Genomic DNA, 17500 nt, shown 5'->3' with positions numbered 1-17500 from the left:
GCCCACAGCGTCAGAAGGAGTTCTCCTTAACGCTATGGAACCTTCATCTAGCCTTTGCCCGAACACCCGCGGTAGCACAAACCTGTTTTCAACATCTTAAAACCGTCTTTGTTTTGGTGAGTAGACAAAGTGCATTTTTGTATTACTCGAGACGAGAGGCTGAGCAGCCTGTGCGTTAAGGAGAACTCCTAACGCTATGGACCAGAGCTACATGGGTGAAACATGTTATCTTATCTAAGTTCAGCTAACGTTAATAACATCATTGTTAGTAGTATGCTAAGCTGCTGCTCTTGTGTGTGCAAAAATGAACCACCTGGGGCGTTATTGTGATAAAATAGTACTTTATTTGGTAAACCTATGGCAGTCTAATGAACACAAATACTACTGTTTTTATGTTGTATTCAGCCACTTATGTAACACAACTCTGTCAGGGTGTAAATGGAACCAAATAAACAGAGTGACTGTTGACTCAGTCACAACAGTGGCTGAATGTTGATGAGCTTCCTATGAAAGCAATGTCTATGACATTGGTTCTCAAAGTGGGGTCCGGGGACCCCCAGGGTCCTTGAGGGAGTTCCAGGGGGTCCCCAGCTAAATGATTGATTAGGCACCTAATGGTTCCTTATGGGGTGTAACTCTGAGAGTGTTCAAATGGAACCAAATGAACCCTAACCTAACGTGTCCATTTGCTTCCATTTGTACACTCTCTGAGTTAAATTGACATAGATTTTACAATATAAATTGCGGTCCAAGTGATAGAAATGCCATTAAATGGGGGTCTGTAGCCCTAATGCATGTCAAACTGGGGGTCCTTGAAATTAAAATGGTTGAGAAGCACTGCTAGAGACGTAAAAAATCTTCTCTTATGGGGGTCCCTGGCATATCTTTTGAAATGGGGGTCCGCGGGCTAATAAGTGTCAATTTGGGGGTCCTTGACATGAAAAGGTTTGAGAACCACTGGTCTATGACATGAAACCATTTAGTGGACAATAGTTTATGTATTGTTGAGTTATATGTGGTACCAGTATTTACTATTAATCTTCTTTATTCCATCTTAAGGTGTGTGGAGTACACTTCCCTGATGGTAGGCCAACAAAAGAACACCCATATCCAGTTTTGCAACTAGGATATAAATATCACGTACGTGAGATCCTTTTTCCCTTCAAATTGATTGTTTTTGGTTCAACATGTTGTTTAATTTATTTTGAAAGAAAAAAAAATGTAGCACTGTTTTTCACTCTTTTTCTTTTGTTTTCATAGGGGAGAATGCAGTCTGGTAGAGCCCCCCCTAAGAGAAGATGCCTTCAGCCATTAAGCAGCAACACATTAAGTGCAGCACCTGAAGACACCACATCGAATGTGGAAAATGTCGATCAAGTACGCTAGATCTTTTTCCCCTTCAATGTGATTGTTTTTGGTTAAATGTATTGTTCAATTTATTTTGAAAGTAAATAAAAAGATGTAAGCACTGTTTCTTTTGTTTTTGTTTTCATAGGGGAGAATGCAGTCTGGTACAGCGCCCCCTAAGATTCGGTGCCCTCAGCCATTAATAGCAGCGCCTGAAGCCACCACATCCAATGTGGAAAATGCCTATCACGTACGTTGGATCTTTTTCCCCTTCAAAATGATTGTTTTTGGTTCAACATGTTGTTTAATTTATTTTCAAAATGAATTTTAACAAATGTAAGCACTGTTTCTTTTGTTTTCATAGGGGAGAATGCAGTCTGGTACAGCGCCCCCTAAGATTCGGTGCCCTCAGCCATTAATAGCAGCGCCTGAAGCCACCACATCCAATGTGGAAAATGCCTATCACGTACGTTAGATCTTTTTCCCCTTCAAAATGATTGTTTTTGGTTCAACATGTTGTTTAATTTATTTTCAAAATGAAGTTTAACAAATGTAAGCACTGTTTATTTTGTTTTCATAGGGGAGAATGCAGTCTGGTACAGCGCCCCCTAAGATTCGGTGCCCTCAGCCATTAATAGCAGCGCCTGAAGCCACCACAGCCAATGTGGAAAATGCCTATCACGTACGTTAGATCTTTTTCCCCTTCAAAATGATTGTTTTTGGTTCAACATGTTGTTTAATTTATTTTCAAAATGAAGTTTAACAAATGTAAGCACTGTTTCTTTTGTTTTCATAGGGGAGAATGCAGTCTGGTACAGCGCCCCCTAAGATTCGGTGCCCTCAGCCATTAATAGCAGCGCCTGAAGCCACCACAGCCAATGTGGAAAATGCCTATCACGTACGTTAGATCTTTTTCCCCTTCAAAATGATTGTTTTTGGTTCAACATGTTGTTTAATTTATTTTCAAAATGAAGTTTAACAAATGTAAGCACTGTTTCTTTAGTTTTCATAGGGGAGAATGCAGTCTGGTACAGCGCCCCCTAAGAGAAGATGCCCTCAGCCATTAAGCAGCAACACTTTAAGAGCATCACCCGATGACACAACATCAGCACCCGAAGACGCCACATCCAATGTGGAAAATGTCATGCCTCTGCCTGTGAAGCGTGACATCGGCATCCAGTGGCCCGATAGGCCTACTGAGCACAACTACTCAACTACCAAGACACGGCGCAACAGGGCAACACAAACTGATCCTACACCATCATTGTCAGTCTATGACCTGGATGACAAAGATTCAAAATTTTACACAGGCATAGGGATTGAAAGTTTTTGGCAGCTTTTGCATGCCCTCGTAGATTTTCTCCCACCTCCAAAGATTACCTATTTAGCAGTCCACGACCAGCTCTTACTTGTTGTAATGAGGCTACGTCTTTGTTTGATGTTCACAGACTTGGGTAAACGATTTGGAGTAAGCAGGAGCTCAGCATGTAATATCTTTTCACTTTGGAGACCAACACTTGCTAGGTTTATGAGGGAAAAGGTGATTGCGTGGTTGCCCAGAGATACTCTCAAAAGAATAATGCCTTCCTGTTTCAGTGTAAATTATCCCAAAGCAACATGCATAATAGACTGTACTGAAATATTTGTACAAAGGCCAAAACACTTCAGGAAAAGATCACAAACATACAGCAACTACAAACATCATAACACTTACAAAGTCTTATATTGCATTGCCCCGAATGGTTATGTTATGTTCACATCAAAACTGTTTGGTGGAAGGGCCAGTGACACTTTTATCACAAAGAACAGTGGGCTTCTGGAACTCCTGATTCCTGGTGATCAAATTTTAGCAGACCGTGGGTTCAACATCTCTGATGTATTGCCCCCAGGGGTGACTCTGGCTCTTCCAGCCTTTACTCGCGGCCTCAAAGAACTTCCTGAGCATGAAGTTGTGGCAACGCGACGCTTAGCAAATGTCAGAATCCATGTCGAGCGTGCAATTAGAAGGTTCAAATGTTTTAAAATGGTCTGTTATGTGATTCCTGGGAGGGTAAAACATGTTGATGACATTGTAAGTATTTGTGCTGGGCTTTGTAATTTGCAACCCAAGTTAATTCAGACTGGGGAAACATCTGACATTGAGGAAGAAGAGGAATGTCATTTGGATGAAGCTGATGGAGAAAATATGTGCTGATTACTCCAAAAACAGTCGTATTAATTAAGACTTCATTCTCCATTGTAGCTTTAATATTCAAAAAGCAAATTGAAGCACTAACACATCTTTGTCACAGCGTTGCGTTAAATGTACTATTTGTTTCTGAAAAGGAGGGAGATGTTTGTATGAAATGCATCATCTGTGTATTGTAAGACAATATTGTACTTTGTTATATCACAAACTTTGTCAACTGACCATTTGACTTTGATGAAGTGCATTTACTCATGAATGAAATCATTTGACCCTCATTACATTCAAAAGAGGACTACTTTAGCCCATGTACTTTCATGACTCCATGTGCTATTCTAGTAGCTATTGCTGGTAATAAATACTCAAAGTACACAACCTTCAGGTGGCCGATTCTCTCTGTTATCCACTCTTGGTTGTATGGGACATCTGTGATAACCTTTTCATTTTGGGTCCATACAAGGAACTTGCAATTTGTTTTGCTAGCACAATGCATTGCTAGCTGTACCTGGTAATAGAACCCTAATCCCGATGCTGTTTCCCTCAGAATGTATTGTCCATTAATATGCCTTACATCATATTTGTTTGACTCAATCATTTTTAGCAGACTGCCATTGTGTGCCTCAAGTTTTTTCTCTGTAGGACATTTAATCTCAAGGATGGTATCTGCATCTATGATACCATCGAGGCTGGCACCAAGCCAATTTTCTTCTTCGTGCACAATAAGACCTGTAGTCTCCACCGTCAGTCCTGTGGTCTCCTCAAACCATTTTCTAGCCAAAGGCTCAGATGTCTGACCATGTCTTGTGGCTGCATTACCAGCAAAGGTGCCATTCACTTTCCGTTCCACCCAGTTTTGTGGGTTTACCTTTTTGGGCACTTCAGATGCCTCACTACTGGTAATTCTAATTTTCCTTTGATCAAGCCAAAATGTACTATTCTGGCCCTTTGTTTCTGTGGCTATTCTCTCCCTCTCATCTTTCCCACATACCACATATCTTTCAAAAACAGAGTTACAGAGTGTACATATGTGTTCAGCACATTGTTTATGAAATGTAGGCAGTTCATTAACAGTTGCTTTCTTTTGTGGCTGTGCAGTCAACACATTATGCAAAATGGTACCCGGTATATTTGCTAGGCCAGCCATCTCAGGGGATGAAAAGTGCTGAATGACGTCTGCATCTGTCTGAAATGCCGTAGCTGTGACTTTCATATTTTTTCGAGGTCCCTGGTCTGGCCCTCGTATGTTCTCCACTGTGTCAGGCAACACATTTTCACAGGTGGATTTATTCCAGGCACAAGCCTCATCAGTGCATGCTGTGCCTGTGAATTCCTGACTGGCAGCATCTTTCACTTTGTACAGTATCCCTGCTGAATGACTGCAGCTCCTCCCTTGGTTGGCCATGCAGTCACAGCTCACATCTACAACTGTGCCATCCCTCCTCTGCAGAGTTACTTCAACATGATGATAATGTTTTATGTCCTGTGAGTAACGCACAGGTCCTTTCAGAATGATGTGCTCATCATCTGGTAGAATGTGGAGTATCTGGCCAACCCATCCGGAGCTCAGGTAATTTTGACCCTCTATCAGGGACCTGTAGTTGGCATTTTGTTGCTCATCACATGCCAGGTGATGAATGAAATATTCTTGAATACCTATCAAAATTTGAATAGGGTTAATACCACTGATCTGTAATGTTATGAAATGCAATTATTAACAAGACTAGACGGTACAGTCCTTAAGAGCAGTGGTGGAAAGTAATTAAGTACATTTACTCTCAAGTACTGTACTTAAGTACAATTAACGGGATTTTTTACTTTACTTCCACTCTATCCCAGAGGCAAATATTATACTTTTACTCCACTACACGTATTTGAAAACTTTAGTTGCTTAGTAGATTGGGATTATTATTACAAAACATACATTAACCCTATTTAAACTTCGGTTAAATAGCCGATCTACAAGCAAACAATGCCATGCATTGTGAGCTTGTAGATCTATTTTCAAAAGATTTTTCATACCTTTGTGAAATAGTTATGCAAATACTTCTGCATAATGACTACTTTCTACTATCGGTACTTTAAGTACATTTTGATACCAATACTTTTGTACATTTACTCAAGTAGATTTACAATTCCGGACTTGTACTTGTAACAGAGTATTTCTACATTGCAGTATTGATACTTTTACTTAAGTATAAAATGTGAGTACTTTTCCCACCACTGCTTAAGAAGTTGCATTTCATAATCTTATAAACAAACAGAAATTAAACACTCGCAGACCTAAGCTCACATTTTTATTTTATTTATATTTTTTGGGAAAAGACATGTGGTGTAGGAAAACTAGCCTAGGACCTACTGTTGTAACCGAGGTCAGTTTTGTCTACTAAGAATTTTAAGTGGTTAACCTCATGATTGTCATCAATGAAATACCTTTATCAGTAACTCTGGGCCACTGTCTAACGTCGTCAATCCAGGTACTCATGCTGTTAGTCACTGGCTGTCAGTTTGGTTACTTTGTTTTTCACAACCAAGTTAGTGTTAGTTAGTAAAAGTTACTAATAAACCAAGCAGGTAAACAGTAACGTCAACAGACGGACTGACACGGATCAGCAGCTGACTGAGTTTGACAGCGCCCCCTAAAGGGCAGGGGGCGCCGATAAATTGAGGCACACAATGGCACTAAACTAAATTAATGTACTAAACGTTTACAGTGTATTCTTTTTTACCATATGTTGTTTAGGACCTTTATGGTGTCTAGTTAAGATTCATTCTTGTTGCCCAGGTCAAATAATGTCCCATGGGGTTTATTTTAACCCTTCCCAATCAAACCATAAAATGGAGATAACAGAAAATACCATAACTCTTGAAGGAAACAACCTACAGAGACAAATTAATACATTTTCTATATCATTTGGACCCAAGGAATTCATTGAAGTGGTTAATATTAAGGTTCAAGGACATTTTGACTATTTCAGGACAGAAACAGCAAAAAAAATTGAACATGAAACATGCAGATACCATCCTTGAGATTAAATGTCCTACAGAGAAAAAACTTGAGGCACACAATGGCAGTCTGCTAAAAATGATTGAGTCAAACAAATATGATGTAAGGCATATTAATGGACAATACATTCTGAGGGAAACAGCATCGGGATTAGGGTTCTATTACCAGGTACAGCTAGCAATGCATTGTGCTAGCAAAACAAATTGCAAGTTCCTTGTATGGACCCAAAATGAAAAGGTTATCACAGATGTCCCATACAACCAAGAGTGGATAACAGAGAGAATCGGCCACCTGAAGGTTGTGTACTTTGAGTATTTATTACCAGCAATAGCTACTAGAATAGCACATGGAGTCATGAAAGTACATGGGCTAAAGTAGTCCTCTTTTGAATGTAATGAGGGTCAAATGATTTCATTCATGAGTAAATGCACTTCATCAAAGTCAAATGGTCAGTTGACAAAGTTTGTGATATAACAAAGTACAATATTGTCTTACAATACACAGATGATGCATTTCATACAAACATCTCCCTCCTTTTCAGAAACAAATAGTACATTTAACGCAACGCTGTGACAAAGATGTGTTAGTGCTTCAATTTGCTTTTTGAATATTAAAGCTACAATGGAGAATGAAGTCTTAATTAATACGACTGTTTTTGGAGTAATCAGCACATATTTTCTCCATCAGCTTCATCCAAATGACATTCCTCTTCTTCCTCAATGTCAGATGTTTCCCCAGTCTGAATTAACTTGGGTTGCAAATTACAAAGCCCAGCACAAATACTTACAATGTCATCAACATGTTTTACCCTCCCAGGAATCACATAACAGACCATTTTAAAACATTTGAACCTTCTAATTGCACGCTCGACATGGATTCTGACATTTGCTAAGCGTCGCGTTGCCACAACTTCATGCTCAGGAAGTTCTTTGAGGCCGCGAGTAAAGGCTGGAAGAGCCAGAGTCACCCCTGGGGGCAATACATCAGAGATGTTGAACCCACGGTCTGCTAAAATTTGATCACCAGGAATCAGGAGTTCCAGAAGCCCACTGTTCTTTGTGATAAAAGTGTCACTGGCCCTTCCACCAAACAGTTTTGATGTGAACATAACATAACCATTCGGGGCAATGCAATATAAGACTTTGTAAGTGTTATGATGTTTGTAGTTGCTGTATGTTTGTGATCTTTTCCTGAAGTGTTTTGGCCTTTGTACAAATATTTCAGTACAGTCTATTATGCATGTTGCTTTGGGATAATTTACACTGAAACAGGAAGGCATTATTCTTTTGAGAGTATCTCTGGGCAACCACGCAATCACCTTTTCCCTCATAAACCTAGCAAGTGTTGGTCTCCAAAGTGAAAAGATATTACATGCTGAGCTCCTGCTTACTCCAAATCGTTTACCCAAGTCTGTGAACATCAAACAAAGACGTAGCCTCATTACAACAAGTAAGAGCTGGTCGTGGACTGCTAAATAGGTAATCTTTGGAGGTGGGAGAAAATCTACGAGGGCATGCAAAAGCTGCCAAAAACTTTCAATCCCTATGCCTGTGTAAAATTTTGAATCTTTGTCATCCAGGTCATAGACTGACAATGATGGTGTAGGATCAGTTTGTGTTGCCCTGTTGCGCCGTGTCTTGGTAGTTGAGTAGTTGTGCTCAGTAGGCCTATCGGGCCACTGGATGCCGATGTCACGCTTCACAGGCAGAGGCATGACATTTTCCACATTGGATGTGGCGTCTTCGGGTGCTGATGTTGTGTCATCGGGTGATGCTCTTAAAGTGTTGCTGCTTAATGGCTGAGGGCATCTTCTCTTAGGGGGCGCTGTACCAGACTGCATTCTCCCCTATGAAAACTAAAGAAACAGTGCTTACATTTGTTAAACTTCATTTTGAAAATAAATTAAACAACATGTTGAACCAAAAACAATCATTTTGAAGGGGAAAAAGATCTAACGTACGTGATAGGCATTTTCCACATTGGCTGTGGTGGCTTCAGGCGCTGCTATTAATGGCTGAGGGCACCGAATCTTAGGGGGCGCTGTACCAGACTGCATTCTCCCCTATGAAAACAAAAACAAAAGAAACAGTGCTTACATCTTTTTATTTACTTTCAAAATAAATTGAACAATACATTTAACCAAAAACAATCACATTGAAGGGGAAAAAGATCTAGCGTACTTGATCGACATTTTCCACATTCGATGTGGTGTCTTCAGGTGCTGCACTTAATGTGTTGCTGCTTAATGGCTGAAGGCATCTTCTCTTAGGGGGGGCTCTACCAGACTGCATTCTCCCCTATGAAAACAAAAGAAAAAGAGTGAAAAACAGTGCTACATTTTTTTTTCTTTCAAAATAAATTAAACAACATGTTGAACCAAAAACAATCAATTTGAAGGGAAAAAGGATCTCACGTACGTGATATTTATATCCTAGTTGCAAAACTGGATATGGGTGTTCTTTTGTTGGCCTACCATCAGGGAAGTGTACTCCACACACCTTAAGATGGAATAAAGAAGATTAATAGTAAATACTGGTACCACATATAACTCAACAATACATAAACTATTGTCCACTAAATGGTTTCATGTCATAGACCAGTGGTTCTCAAACCTTTTCATGTCAAGGACCCCCAAATTGACACTTATTAGCCCGCGGACCCCCATTTCAAAAGATATGCCAGGGACCCCCATAAGAGAAGATTTTTTACGTCTCTAGCAGTGCTTCTCAACCATTTTAATTTCAAGGACCCCCAGTTTGACATGCATTAGGGCTACAGACCCCCATTTAATGGCATTTCTATCACTTGGACCGCAATTTATATTGTAAAATCTATGTCAATTTAACTCAGAGAGTGTACAAATGGAAGCAAATGGACACGTTAGGTTAGGGTTCATTTGGTTCCATTTGAACACTCTCAGAGTTACACCCCATAAGGAACCATTAGGTGCCTAATCAATCATTTAGCTGGGGACCCCCTGGAACTCCCTCAAGGACCCTGGGGGTCCCCGGACCCCACTTTGAGAACCAATGTCATAGACATTGCTTTCATAGGAAGCTCATCAACATTCAGCCACTGTTGTGACTGAGTCAACAGTCACTCTGTTTATTTGGTTCCATTTACACCCTGACAGAGTTGTGTTACATAAGTGGCTGAATACAACATAAAAACAGTAGTATTTGTGTTCATTAGACTGCCATAGGTTTACCAAATAAAGTACTATTTTATCACAATAACGCCCCAGGTGGTTCATTTTTGCACACACAAGAGCAGCAGCTTAGCATACTACTAACAATGATGTTATTAACGTTAGCTGAACTTAGATAAGATAACATGTTTCACCCATGTAGCTCTGGTCCATAGCGTTAGGAGTTCTCCTTAACGCACAGGCTGCTCAGCCTCTCGTCTCGAGTAATACAAAAATGCACTTTGTCTACTCACCAAAACAAAGACGGTTTTAAGATGTTGAAAACAGGTTTGTGCTACCGCGGGTGTTCGGGCAAAGGCTAGATGAAGGTTCCATAGCGTTAAGGAGAACTCCTTCTGACGCTGTGGGCCAGAGCTAGGCCTACATACAGTAGCAGCTGCTGCATGCTAACATTAAGAGCGAACTAACCAAAAGTTTCCCAAACTTACCACGCTGTTCTTCGTGGGAACAAAGTCCTTTAAGTTCACATTTTTTACCCACTTTCGGCGAACATCTTGGTCCTCTCCAGTCTCACGCCCAGGGAATCTGTGTAAGCCATATGGCCTGGGGCACCGACACTTGTTATGAACTAGAGGCTTGTGTGTTTCACATTCCCTTTCTCTCCAAAGTTGAATTTGTCCACTGCTGTTGGAGCAGCCATAAACAACGCAAGTTCGTCCCGACTTTCTGTACATCTTTAGTTAGTTTAGTAAATGCAGGTAAAAACCATAACTTGAGCAGTCAGTGACTGCACTTCACTAACACCGCACTCGCCCCAGTACAGCTGACTGTTATTGACACCGCAGCATGGCGGTGGAACCTAAAGGGGGCGGAGCTACACCTACAGGGAAGCGCTCTGTGGATTCGTGTATAGGCTACTCTGTATGATGGTGTTGCTTGTTGAAATTTCGGCAAGCACCAACCTTATAGGCTAGTACCGAGGCTTTATGTGATGGAGTAGGCTAGGCTATAAATAAACCTTGAACCCCTGTGTCCCTATTCTGGGGAGAACATTTACTATAAATAGCAGGTCTACGAGCTCACAATGCAACAAGGCAACGCATTGTGAGCTTGTAGACCTATTTTCAGCAAAGATGCTGTAGATAGTGTAGTATCCACAACTTCTCCAGGGAGCTTACTGGGGAAAAGGGGTGTGTGTGAATCATTCAGTTCATTTGAGGGATCAAATCAGTCAACAATAATGTGGGAACACAACCTGACAGAAATGAAAAAAAGGGTCATATTAGTCTGCTTACTTACTCTACAAGATCTCCCTCCACACAGCTGAATCAAATTACTGATCAAAAATTCTTATTATCAAGCACTGAGATTCAGGAATTTCTGGTGTCAAAGCAGCCACTCCCAGACAGTAAAATAATGAAACTTAGGATAGGAGACTACTGCTAAGAGCAAGTGTCAGAACTATCTGACAATCATTAACTTTAATCAGCTGTGTGGAGGGAGATCTTTAAGTAGGCAGGCTAATATGACCCTTCTTTCTGTCAGGTTGCATTCCCACATTATTATTGACTGATACGGATCACTCAGAGGAATTGAATGACTGACAATAGGAAATGATGCCCACAATTCACCCAAGGTGTCATGGAACACTGGAAAATAGAGCCCTAGAGGAAACCTGTCATTGTTTTGATTTAATATTGTATTGACACATTTGTAAAAGTACAGCAGTACAATGAGTTTTTTTTTTAAAAGATGGCAAATGGATGTGACACAAAGAAGCCAGAGGCTTGTTTCCACTGTTGTCCATTAAACATTCAACACTCAAACAACAGGACAAAAACCACAGTGCAAAAGACACTACAAAATAAACATAAGAAAGTCAAAATATACAGTTTAAGTAATAGGCTCTATGCACAGCAGCCATATTGGAAATAAATTGGGCCTCTTCCTTACTTCCTTCACAGGTCTTACCAATCGTACTAATGAAGGCTCTGTTCCATTCTGGTCAAACAGAGTCAGGGTGCTGATATTGTGCATGTTGGCTCACTGGAAACACTGCCAGTGGGTCTCCAGGTACCCCCTCATGGTTCCTTGAGGGGGTTCCAAATGTCCCCTTATGGGTGTGGAACTCTGAGAGTGTACAAATGGAGGGTCCATTTGGTTCCATTTGTACGCTCTCGTAGTTATGGGGGTCCTTGAAATTAAAGGGTTTGAGAACCACTGTGCTACACTAAATGGAACGGAGCCTTCATTAGAATTGTTGGTAACACCTGTGATGTGAAGTAAGTATGAGGAAGAGGCCCAATAGACCATATTCACACGGCGTCCATTTTGCTATTAAGTTAATGAAATGCCACCCCGTTTTTTTCAATGCAAAATGCCAACATGGCCGCCGTGTGAATATGGTCTATTTCTTTCCAATATGGCTGGTGTGCATGGACATAAAGCCTATTCATGATACAACATAAAATAGAAAGGAGGAAGGGGGCCATGGATATGACACATGGAGGATGCCACTATAGAGGGACATAGCAAAGGAGTGAGCCGTTTTCAAACCTGGGGTCAACTAAGTATAGGGTTCAAGTGGTGAAATAAGGGGGCATTATGAATATAATATGTACACTGTACTGCCCTGTGAGATGGATGTTATGAATGTATTGACCTTAGCCCACCATTTCTATTCAGTGTGTATCACTGTATATATTTTATTCTATTCACATGCAGGCCGAGTAAAAGGTTTGCACTCTCTGATCCCTGTTTCACTTTCCTCTGAAAATCAAGTCAATCGCTGCCTTTCTGGTGCTGGCACTCTGCCATCAACCCAGAGTGCCCTTGATTAAGAGAGGAACACTATTGATTGTTTTTTTGTTTGTTTTTTCCTTCGTCCAGAGGCTTTAAGAGACGGTTTGCACAGTAAACATGTTAAGCACCAGCTCACTTGAAAATCTGGAAGTCGTTCGCGGCCCACCCATCTGACCATTAAGTGGTCAGATAGGTGGACTGTGTGCATTTTCAGAGCATGTTTATTTTACTGGCTTGGATCAATGGAATAAACAGTATAACCTACTTACGTTCCTATGCATAGGTATCACAAAGAAAACTCTTGTTTTAATGTATATAAGAGCATAGTGTTTCTAAGTGAAAACCTCAGAGAATAGCCCTGAAGTACTTGCATCGCGACGTAATGTACAGTACTACCTTACTTATAGGCTGTATTATAATTTGAATCATCATTTATATGATTGACATTAGCACAGCCTCGTGTAGTCTGCCACACCAACCAACATTTGACTGCACATACACGTATGATGAGTATGTGACACATACAATCTTTGAATAATCTATTTTGGACCATCCTCTCTGTGTCAATTCAACTCTGTACTCTCTACAAATGGGACCCAATGTGTACACTCACCAGAGTTGAATTAACCCTGAGAATGTTACTGTGTGTGACTGTAGATCATAAGTGTTCTGGTCATGGGACCTTCTGTGTGCAGTGACTGACTTGTTTTCCTCTGTCTCCAGAGTCCCTGCCCCATGCCCCATGGTCCCATTGAAAGCACGAGCTCGCAATTATCTCCACCGGACACATGATCTCTGTCACCAAACTCGGAGCGGGACCCCAGTCAGTGTATTATGTTCCCTTTCCACAGCACGGGAGCTCATTTCAGATTGGCCGTTGTGGTGTATAGCAACAAGCGCATTATTGATCCAGGTAACGCGATACACGTAAATAGGTTATGCTTGACCTTTTTATTATTGGCTGTAGTAAATTGTGGAGTATCAGGTGGCGGGGGGGGTTAATGATCCCTGATGGCACATGATCGTCTTTTATTTGATATTCTATAGTGTGGAGGACCAAGACTTTTCAGCACCTGCCCGGGATCGATGACACACCAGCCACACACTGGAATACAATACTACTGTATGAGCGGACAGTGGAAATGAATTAAAACTCTTGCGGTATGCACGCTCATAAAAACATGTCAAAGCGTAACCACCACCACCATTATTATCTTTTTTTCATTTTTTTTGGATCAAAATGGCTTTTTCTTTAAAGCTGTGACAAGGATGGCAGACCTCCATTCTGTTGCCCCGCAACAGGTGACAGACATCAGTATTCAGAAACAACTGTATTGTCACATCACAGGTTTACAGGTGGAAAGGGTTAGAGCGCTCTCCATTTTGTAGTTTTTCCATGAGAAGGCAGAGGATATTAGAGAGAGAGAGAGAAAGAGCAGGAGAGATAAGAAAAACACAGGATAGAAATAGAAAGATATATACAGATAGCATAGTAGCAGGTACATGTTCATGATGTTTAGAACAATGGTATCATGTAGATGTGTACATAAATGTGCCACCATAAGGCAATGATTAAAACAGACATAGACATAGGATAGGATAGACATACAGTATAGCAGTGGTTCTCAAACGTTTTCGTGTCAAGGACCCCCAAATTGATATATATTTGGCCGCAGACCCCCATCTAAAGCGGTTTTGTGCCAGGGACCCCTAGAAGAGAATATTTATTTAAAACGAATAAAAAATGATTCATGCCACGCTGTGAGCTTGTACATCTGCTATTTTTGAATAGCCAACATATAAATGGATAAAGTGGTTAAAATGATTGTGATGCTACGTTAACTATACTTTGCTGCATGGGGACGTCCTGGAATCCCCCCAAGGACACCTGGGGGTCCCTGGACCCCACTTTAAGAACCAATGCAGTATAGGGTATAACATTATTGCCCCGACGGGAAATGTGTTGGACACATACAGTATCTGCTTTACAATTACAATATACAGTAGTGCATACATACCTGTACGTACAGATAATATGCAGCACAACACAGACTGGAAAACATTTCAACAGAATAGTGTGCTATTAGATCAACATTATAATCATCATAAAAAATGATTACGTGTTCAGTGATTTTAAAGTTTTATTTGTTTAATATAGCTCTATATTCTGATAGTAATCATTGCTATAGAGTGCTTGTTCAGTAACAGGAGCCGTGATACCAATTTCATCCAATCTGGTATCTGCAGGATACAGGATAAACAAGTGAAATGGAAGTGATGACAAAAAGAAATGAGCAGACCAAATTGGAACTGGAACACGATAACATTGAAGCTGATAAATGGGTGGGTACTCTCTCCCCGACCTGAAAATGTATTTTCTGTTTATTAAAGTGCTGGAAAGACTGGAGGACCCCTGTTACTAAATAAACACTCTACAGCAATTATTACTATCACAATAATGAGCTTTAACCTTTTAACAAAAAGCGTTTTGTTTTTCACCAAAAAATATCATACCTTTAAAATACAAGCAGAGTTATGAGGGATTGGCACTGGCTGGGGTTCACATTCAAGGCTTTGATGTGACAGGAGGAGGATAAAGGAATAGCTTAAAGCGGTTCAGCTTGCACAGGGAACTCTGAATGACACCACATTTTGATGGGTGATTCAGAGAGAGCTGAACCCGAGGGCGTAGAGGATCATGATGCCGCGGAGGATGCAAAGAAATTGCAGAAACGTTGTGTGGCCTTAGCTGAGTGGGGTAGAGAGGCCGTCAGGGAATGGGAACTGGGAAGGTAACTGGTTCGACCTTCCGGTACGCACAGTATACTGTGTATGTGTCGAAGTATCCCTGGGCATGAGTCACGACTCTCTTCTTCCCCCTATTACAGAATGACTCAGTGGTTCTCAAACTTTTTTATGTCAAGGACCCCCGGTTTGATAAATGCATTGAGCCACGGACGCCCATAACTTCTTTTGTGCACTCTCGCAGTTACAGACCTTTAAGGGTCTCATTTGGATCCTAACAGCCTCCCTCCCTACATGTGCGCTCATTACAACCATCTGAGCAGCCATCAGCTGGGTGAAACTGTAAAAGCAATTTCCCCTTGCCCGGGGCAGCAGAAAATACTCTCTGTCCCTTGATGACAAAGTTGTAGATGCAAGACATTTATGTTTATGTTTATGTTTATTAAAGGATCCCCATTAGAGACACATGAATGAGCCTATGTCTTCCTGGGGTCCTGAACAAAGCAATTACAATACAGATATAAAAAAATACAAAAAGACACATTAACATTATAAAATCAAATCCAACAGTCTAGTCAAAAACAAATACACAAACAGTTGCATACTCGACAAGTTACTATAGCAAAATATCTCAAATATATTTTTTTTTAGTAATTTTGTTACGGATTGTAGATAAGATGTTTTTGGGCAGAGCATTCTAGAGTATTATTGACCTATACTGTACCAGTGAGTTTGAAAGAATGTGTTCTTGGTGCTGTTCTTGTTATTATGTTACCAGAAGTTGGTCCTCTAGTGTTGTAACCATGATGTTCAGAAGTCATATGTAATTGGTGGTGAGCCAAGCTTGTTGGTGCTAATAATGTTCCGCAGTAGCATTCGAAGACTCACCGATAATTTCTGTTCAACCATTAGCCATACCAGATGTTCATGTATATAGCTAATACTTAGCGTACTGTACGAACAGCCTAGTGCCAGGCGAACAGCTTTATTCTGAGCAACCTGTAACTTTTTCAAATCAGATTTTGTATAGCTGATCAGATTACAGGGCACTAGTATTCTAGATGAGAGGGAATTAATGAAACTGATTTAATTATGGAGGGAGTGATGAAAGCACAACACTTCCTAGTCATACCGATTCCTCTTCCCATTTTGATGACAATATTGTTTGTATGTGTAGAGTCTAGACCATAGTCATAGTCTGTGTCTGCACAGTCTTAGCAGATTGTGGTCGTCTATCGCAGTGTTTCCCCACCTTTTTTTGAGAAAAAGAAACAGCGGAAATAGCTGATCTACAAGCTCACAACGCGCCGTGATGCGACGCGTTGTGAGCTTGATCAGCTATTTTCAACATTCATCGTAGTAGCAGAATGTATGTGTGTGTTCATGCGTGAACGCACATGTGGGGGGTCCCATGCTTTTGTCGGATGTAAGGAGAGTGGGCTCCACGGAGAAAAAAAGGTTGCGAAGCACTCTTCTATCGTGTGCAACCAATCGAAAGTGGTTATTCACATCAAAAAGCATTAAATCTGTCACACACTTCCATAACATGCAGTTTAAGTATACAACAGGCCTGCCTGAGGAGGACTTTAAGGTAATGACAAGGCTTTCTGCATGTCTACACGCTACAGGCCTAACTGCATACATGCATTCTTCACCTAAGCTGATGAATGTACGATGATTATGAAATAAACATGTCATCACCACCTGTCTAAACAGAATTACACAGTGGTGGAAGAAGTACTCAGATTTATTTTAGTAGAAGTAGCAATGCCACAATATTAATATACTAAAAAGACTGTATTCTAAGAAAATGTGTCAATATAGTTTTTTAAAATAGCCAAGCTTCAAGGTCGTCTTTTTTCGTATAGCCGGAGTATAAAATAGGGCTTTGCAATAACAATCTAAAAGTGTCTAAAGCTTTCAAATAATTGTAGCGGAGTAAAAAGTACAATGCCTCTGAGATGTATGTATGGCAGTATAAGAAAATGGAAATGTTCAAGTAAAGTACCTCAAAATTGTAAATAATAATAATAATAATATAATACATACAATTTATATAGCGCTTTTCTCTGTACTCAAAGTTTTACAAGAACAGAGCAAAATAGCTTATTAAGAGAACTAGTTAAAAAGCTAAAAACTAAGCAAACAAAAACACCAAAATTAAAAGCGAAAGAGGGGATTAGGTGGGGAAAGCGAGTCTGAAGAGGTGGGTTTTGAGGGAGGTTTTGAACAGGGCAAGGTTGGGGGCGGCTTTGATGTGAGCTGGGTT

At 40.6% G+C, this 17500-nt stretch overlaps 1 protein-coding gene and 1 long non-coding RNA gene across 5 annotated transcripts in view; one reads left to right on the top strand and one right to left on the bottom strand.

The window, feature by feature from the left end:
• The window catches only part of LOC311061865 (uncharacterized protein), a 4320-nt gene extending 413 nt beyond the window's left edge, over positions 1–3907 (top strand). The window contains exons 2-8 of one of the 3 annotated variants that reach the window (XM_084080564.1): positions 1060–1140; positions 1261–1377; positions 1496–1597; positions 1712–1813; positions 1928–2029; positions 2144–2245; positions 2360–3907. In XM_084080564.1, the coding sequence (XP_083936690.1) occupies positions 1060–1140; positions 1261–1377; positions 1496–1597; positions 1712–1813; positions 1928–2029; positions 2144–2245; positions 2360–3541 (1788 nt within the window). In that variant the 3' untranslated portion in view covers positions 3542–3907. Of the gene's footprint in view, positions 1–1059; positions 1141–1260; positions 1378–1495; positions 1598–1711; positions 1814–1927; positions 2030–2143; positions 2246–2350 lie in introns of all 3 variants that reach the window. The other 2 variants (XM_084080566.1, XM_084080565.1) reach the window with 2 other exon arrangements.
• A 2927-nt stretch (positions 3908–6834) lies between these two features.
• Positions 6835–10506, bottom strand: LOC311062066. Of its 2 annotated transcripts, none has more exons than XR_014602455.1 (5): positions 10173–10506; positions 8954–9034; positions 8717–8833; positions 8497–8598; positions 6835–8391 (listed from the first exon to the last, which is right to left on the bottom strand). It is a non-coding gene; the product is annotated as an uncharacterized lncRNA (long non-coding RNA). The 2 variants fall into 2 exon arrangements; XR_014602456.1 differs by having other exon boundaries at positions 6835–8382.
• Positions 10507–17500: the final 6994 nt, after the last annotated feature.

This window comes from Gymnoscopelus microlampas (assembly GCF_963454915.1).
Source record: "Gymnoscopelus microlampas genome assembly, chromosome: 15".
Lineage (NCBI taxonomy): Eukaryota > Metazoa > Chordata > Actinopteri > Myctophiformes > Myctophidae > Gymnoscopelus > Gymnoscopelus microlampas.
This window is presented reverse-complemented; position numbering and strand designations above follow the sequence as displayed.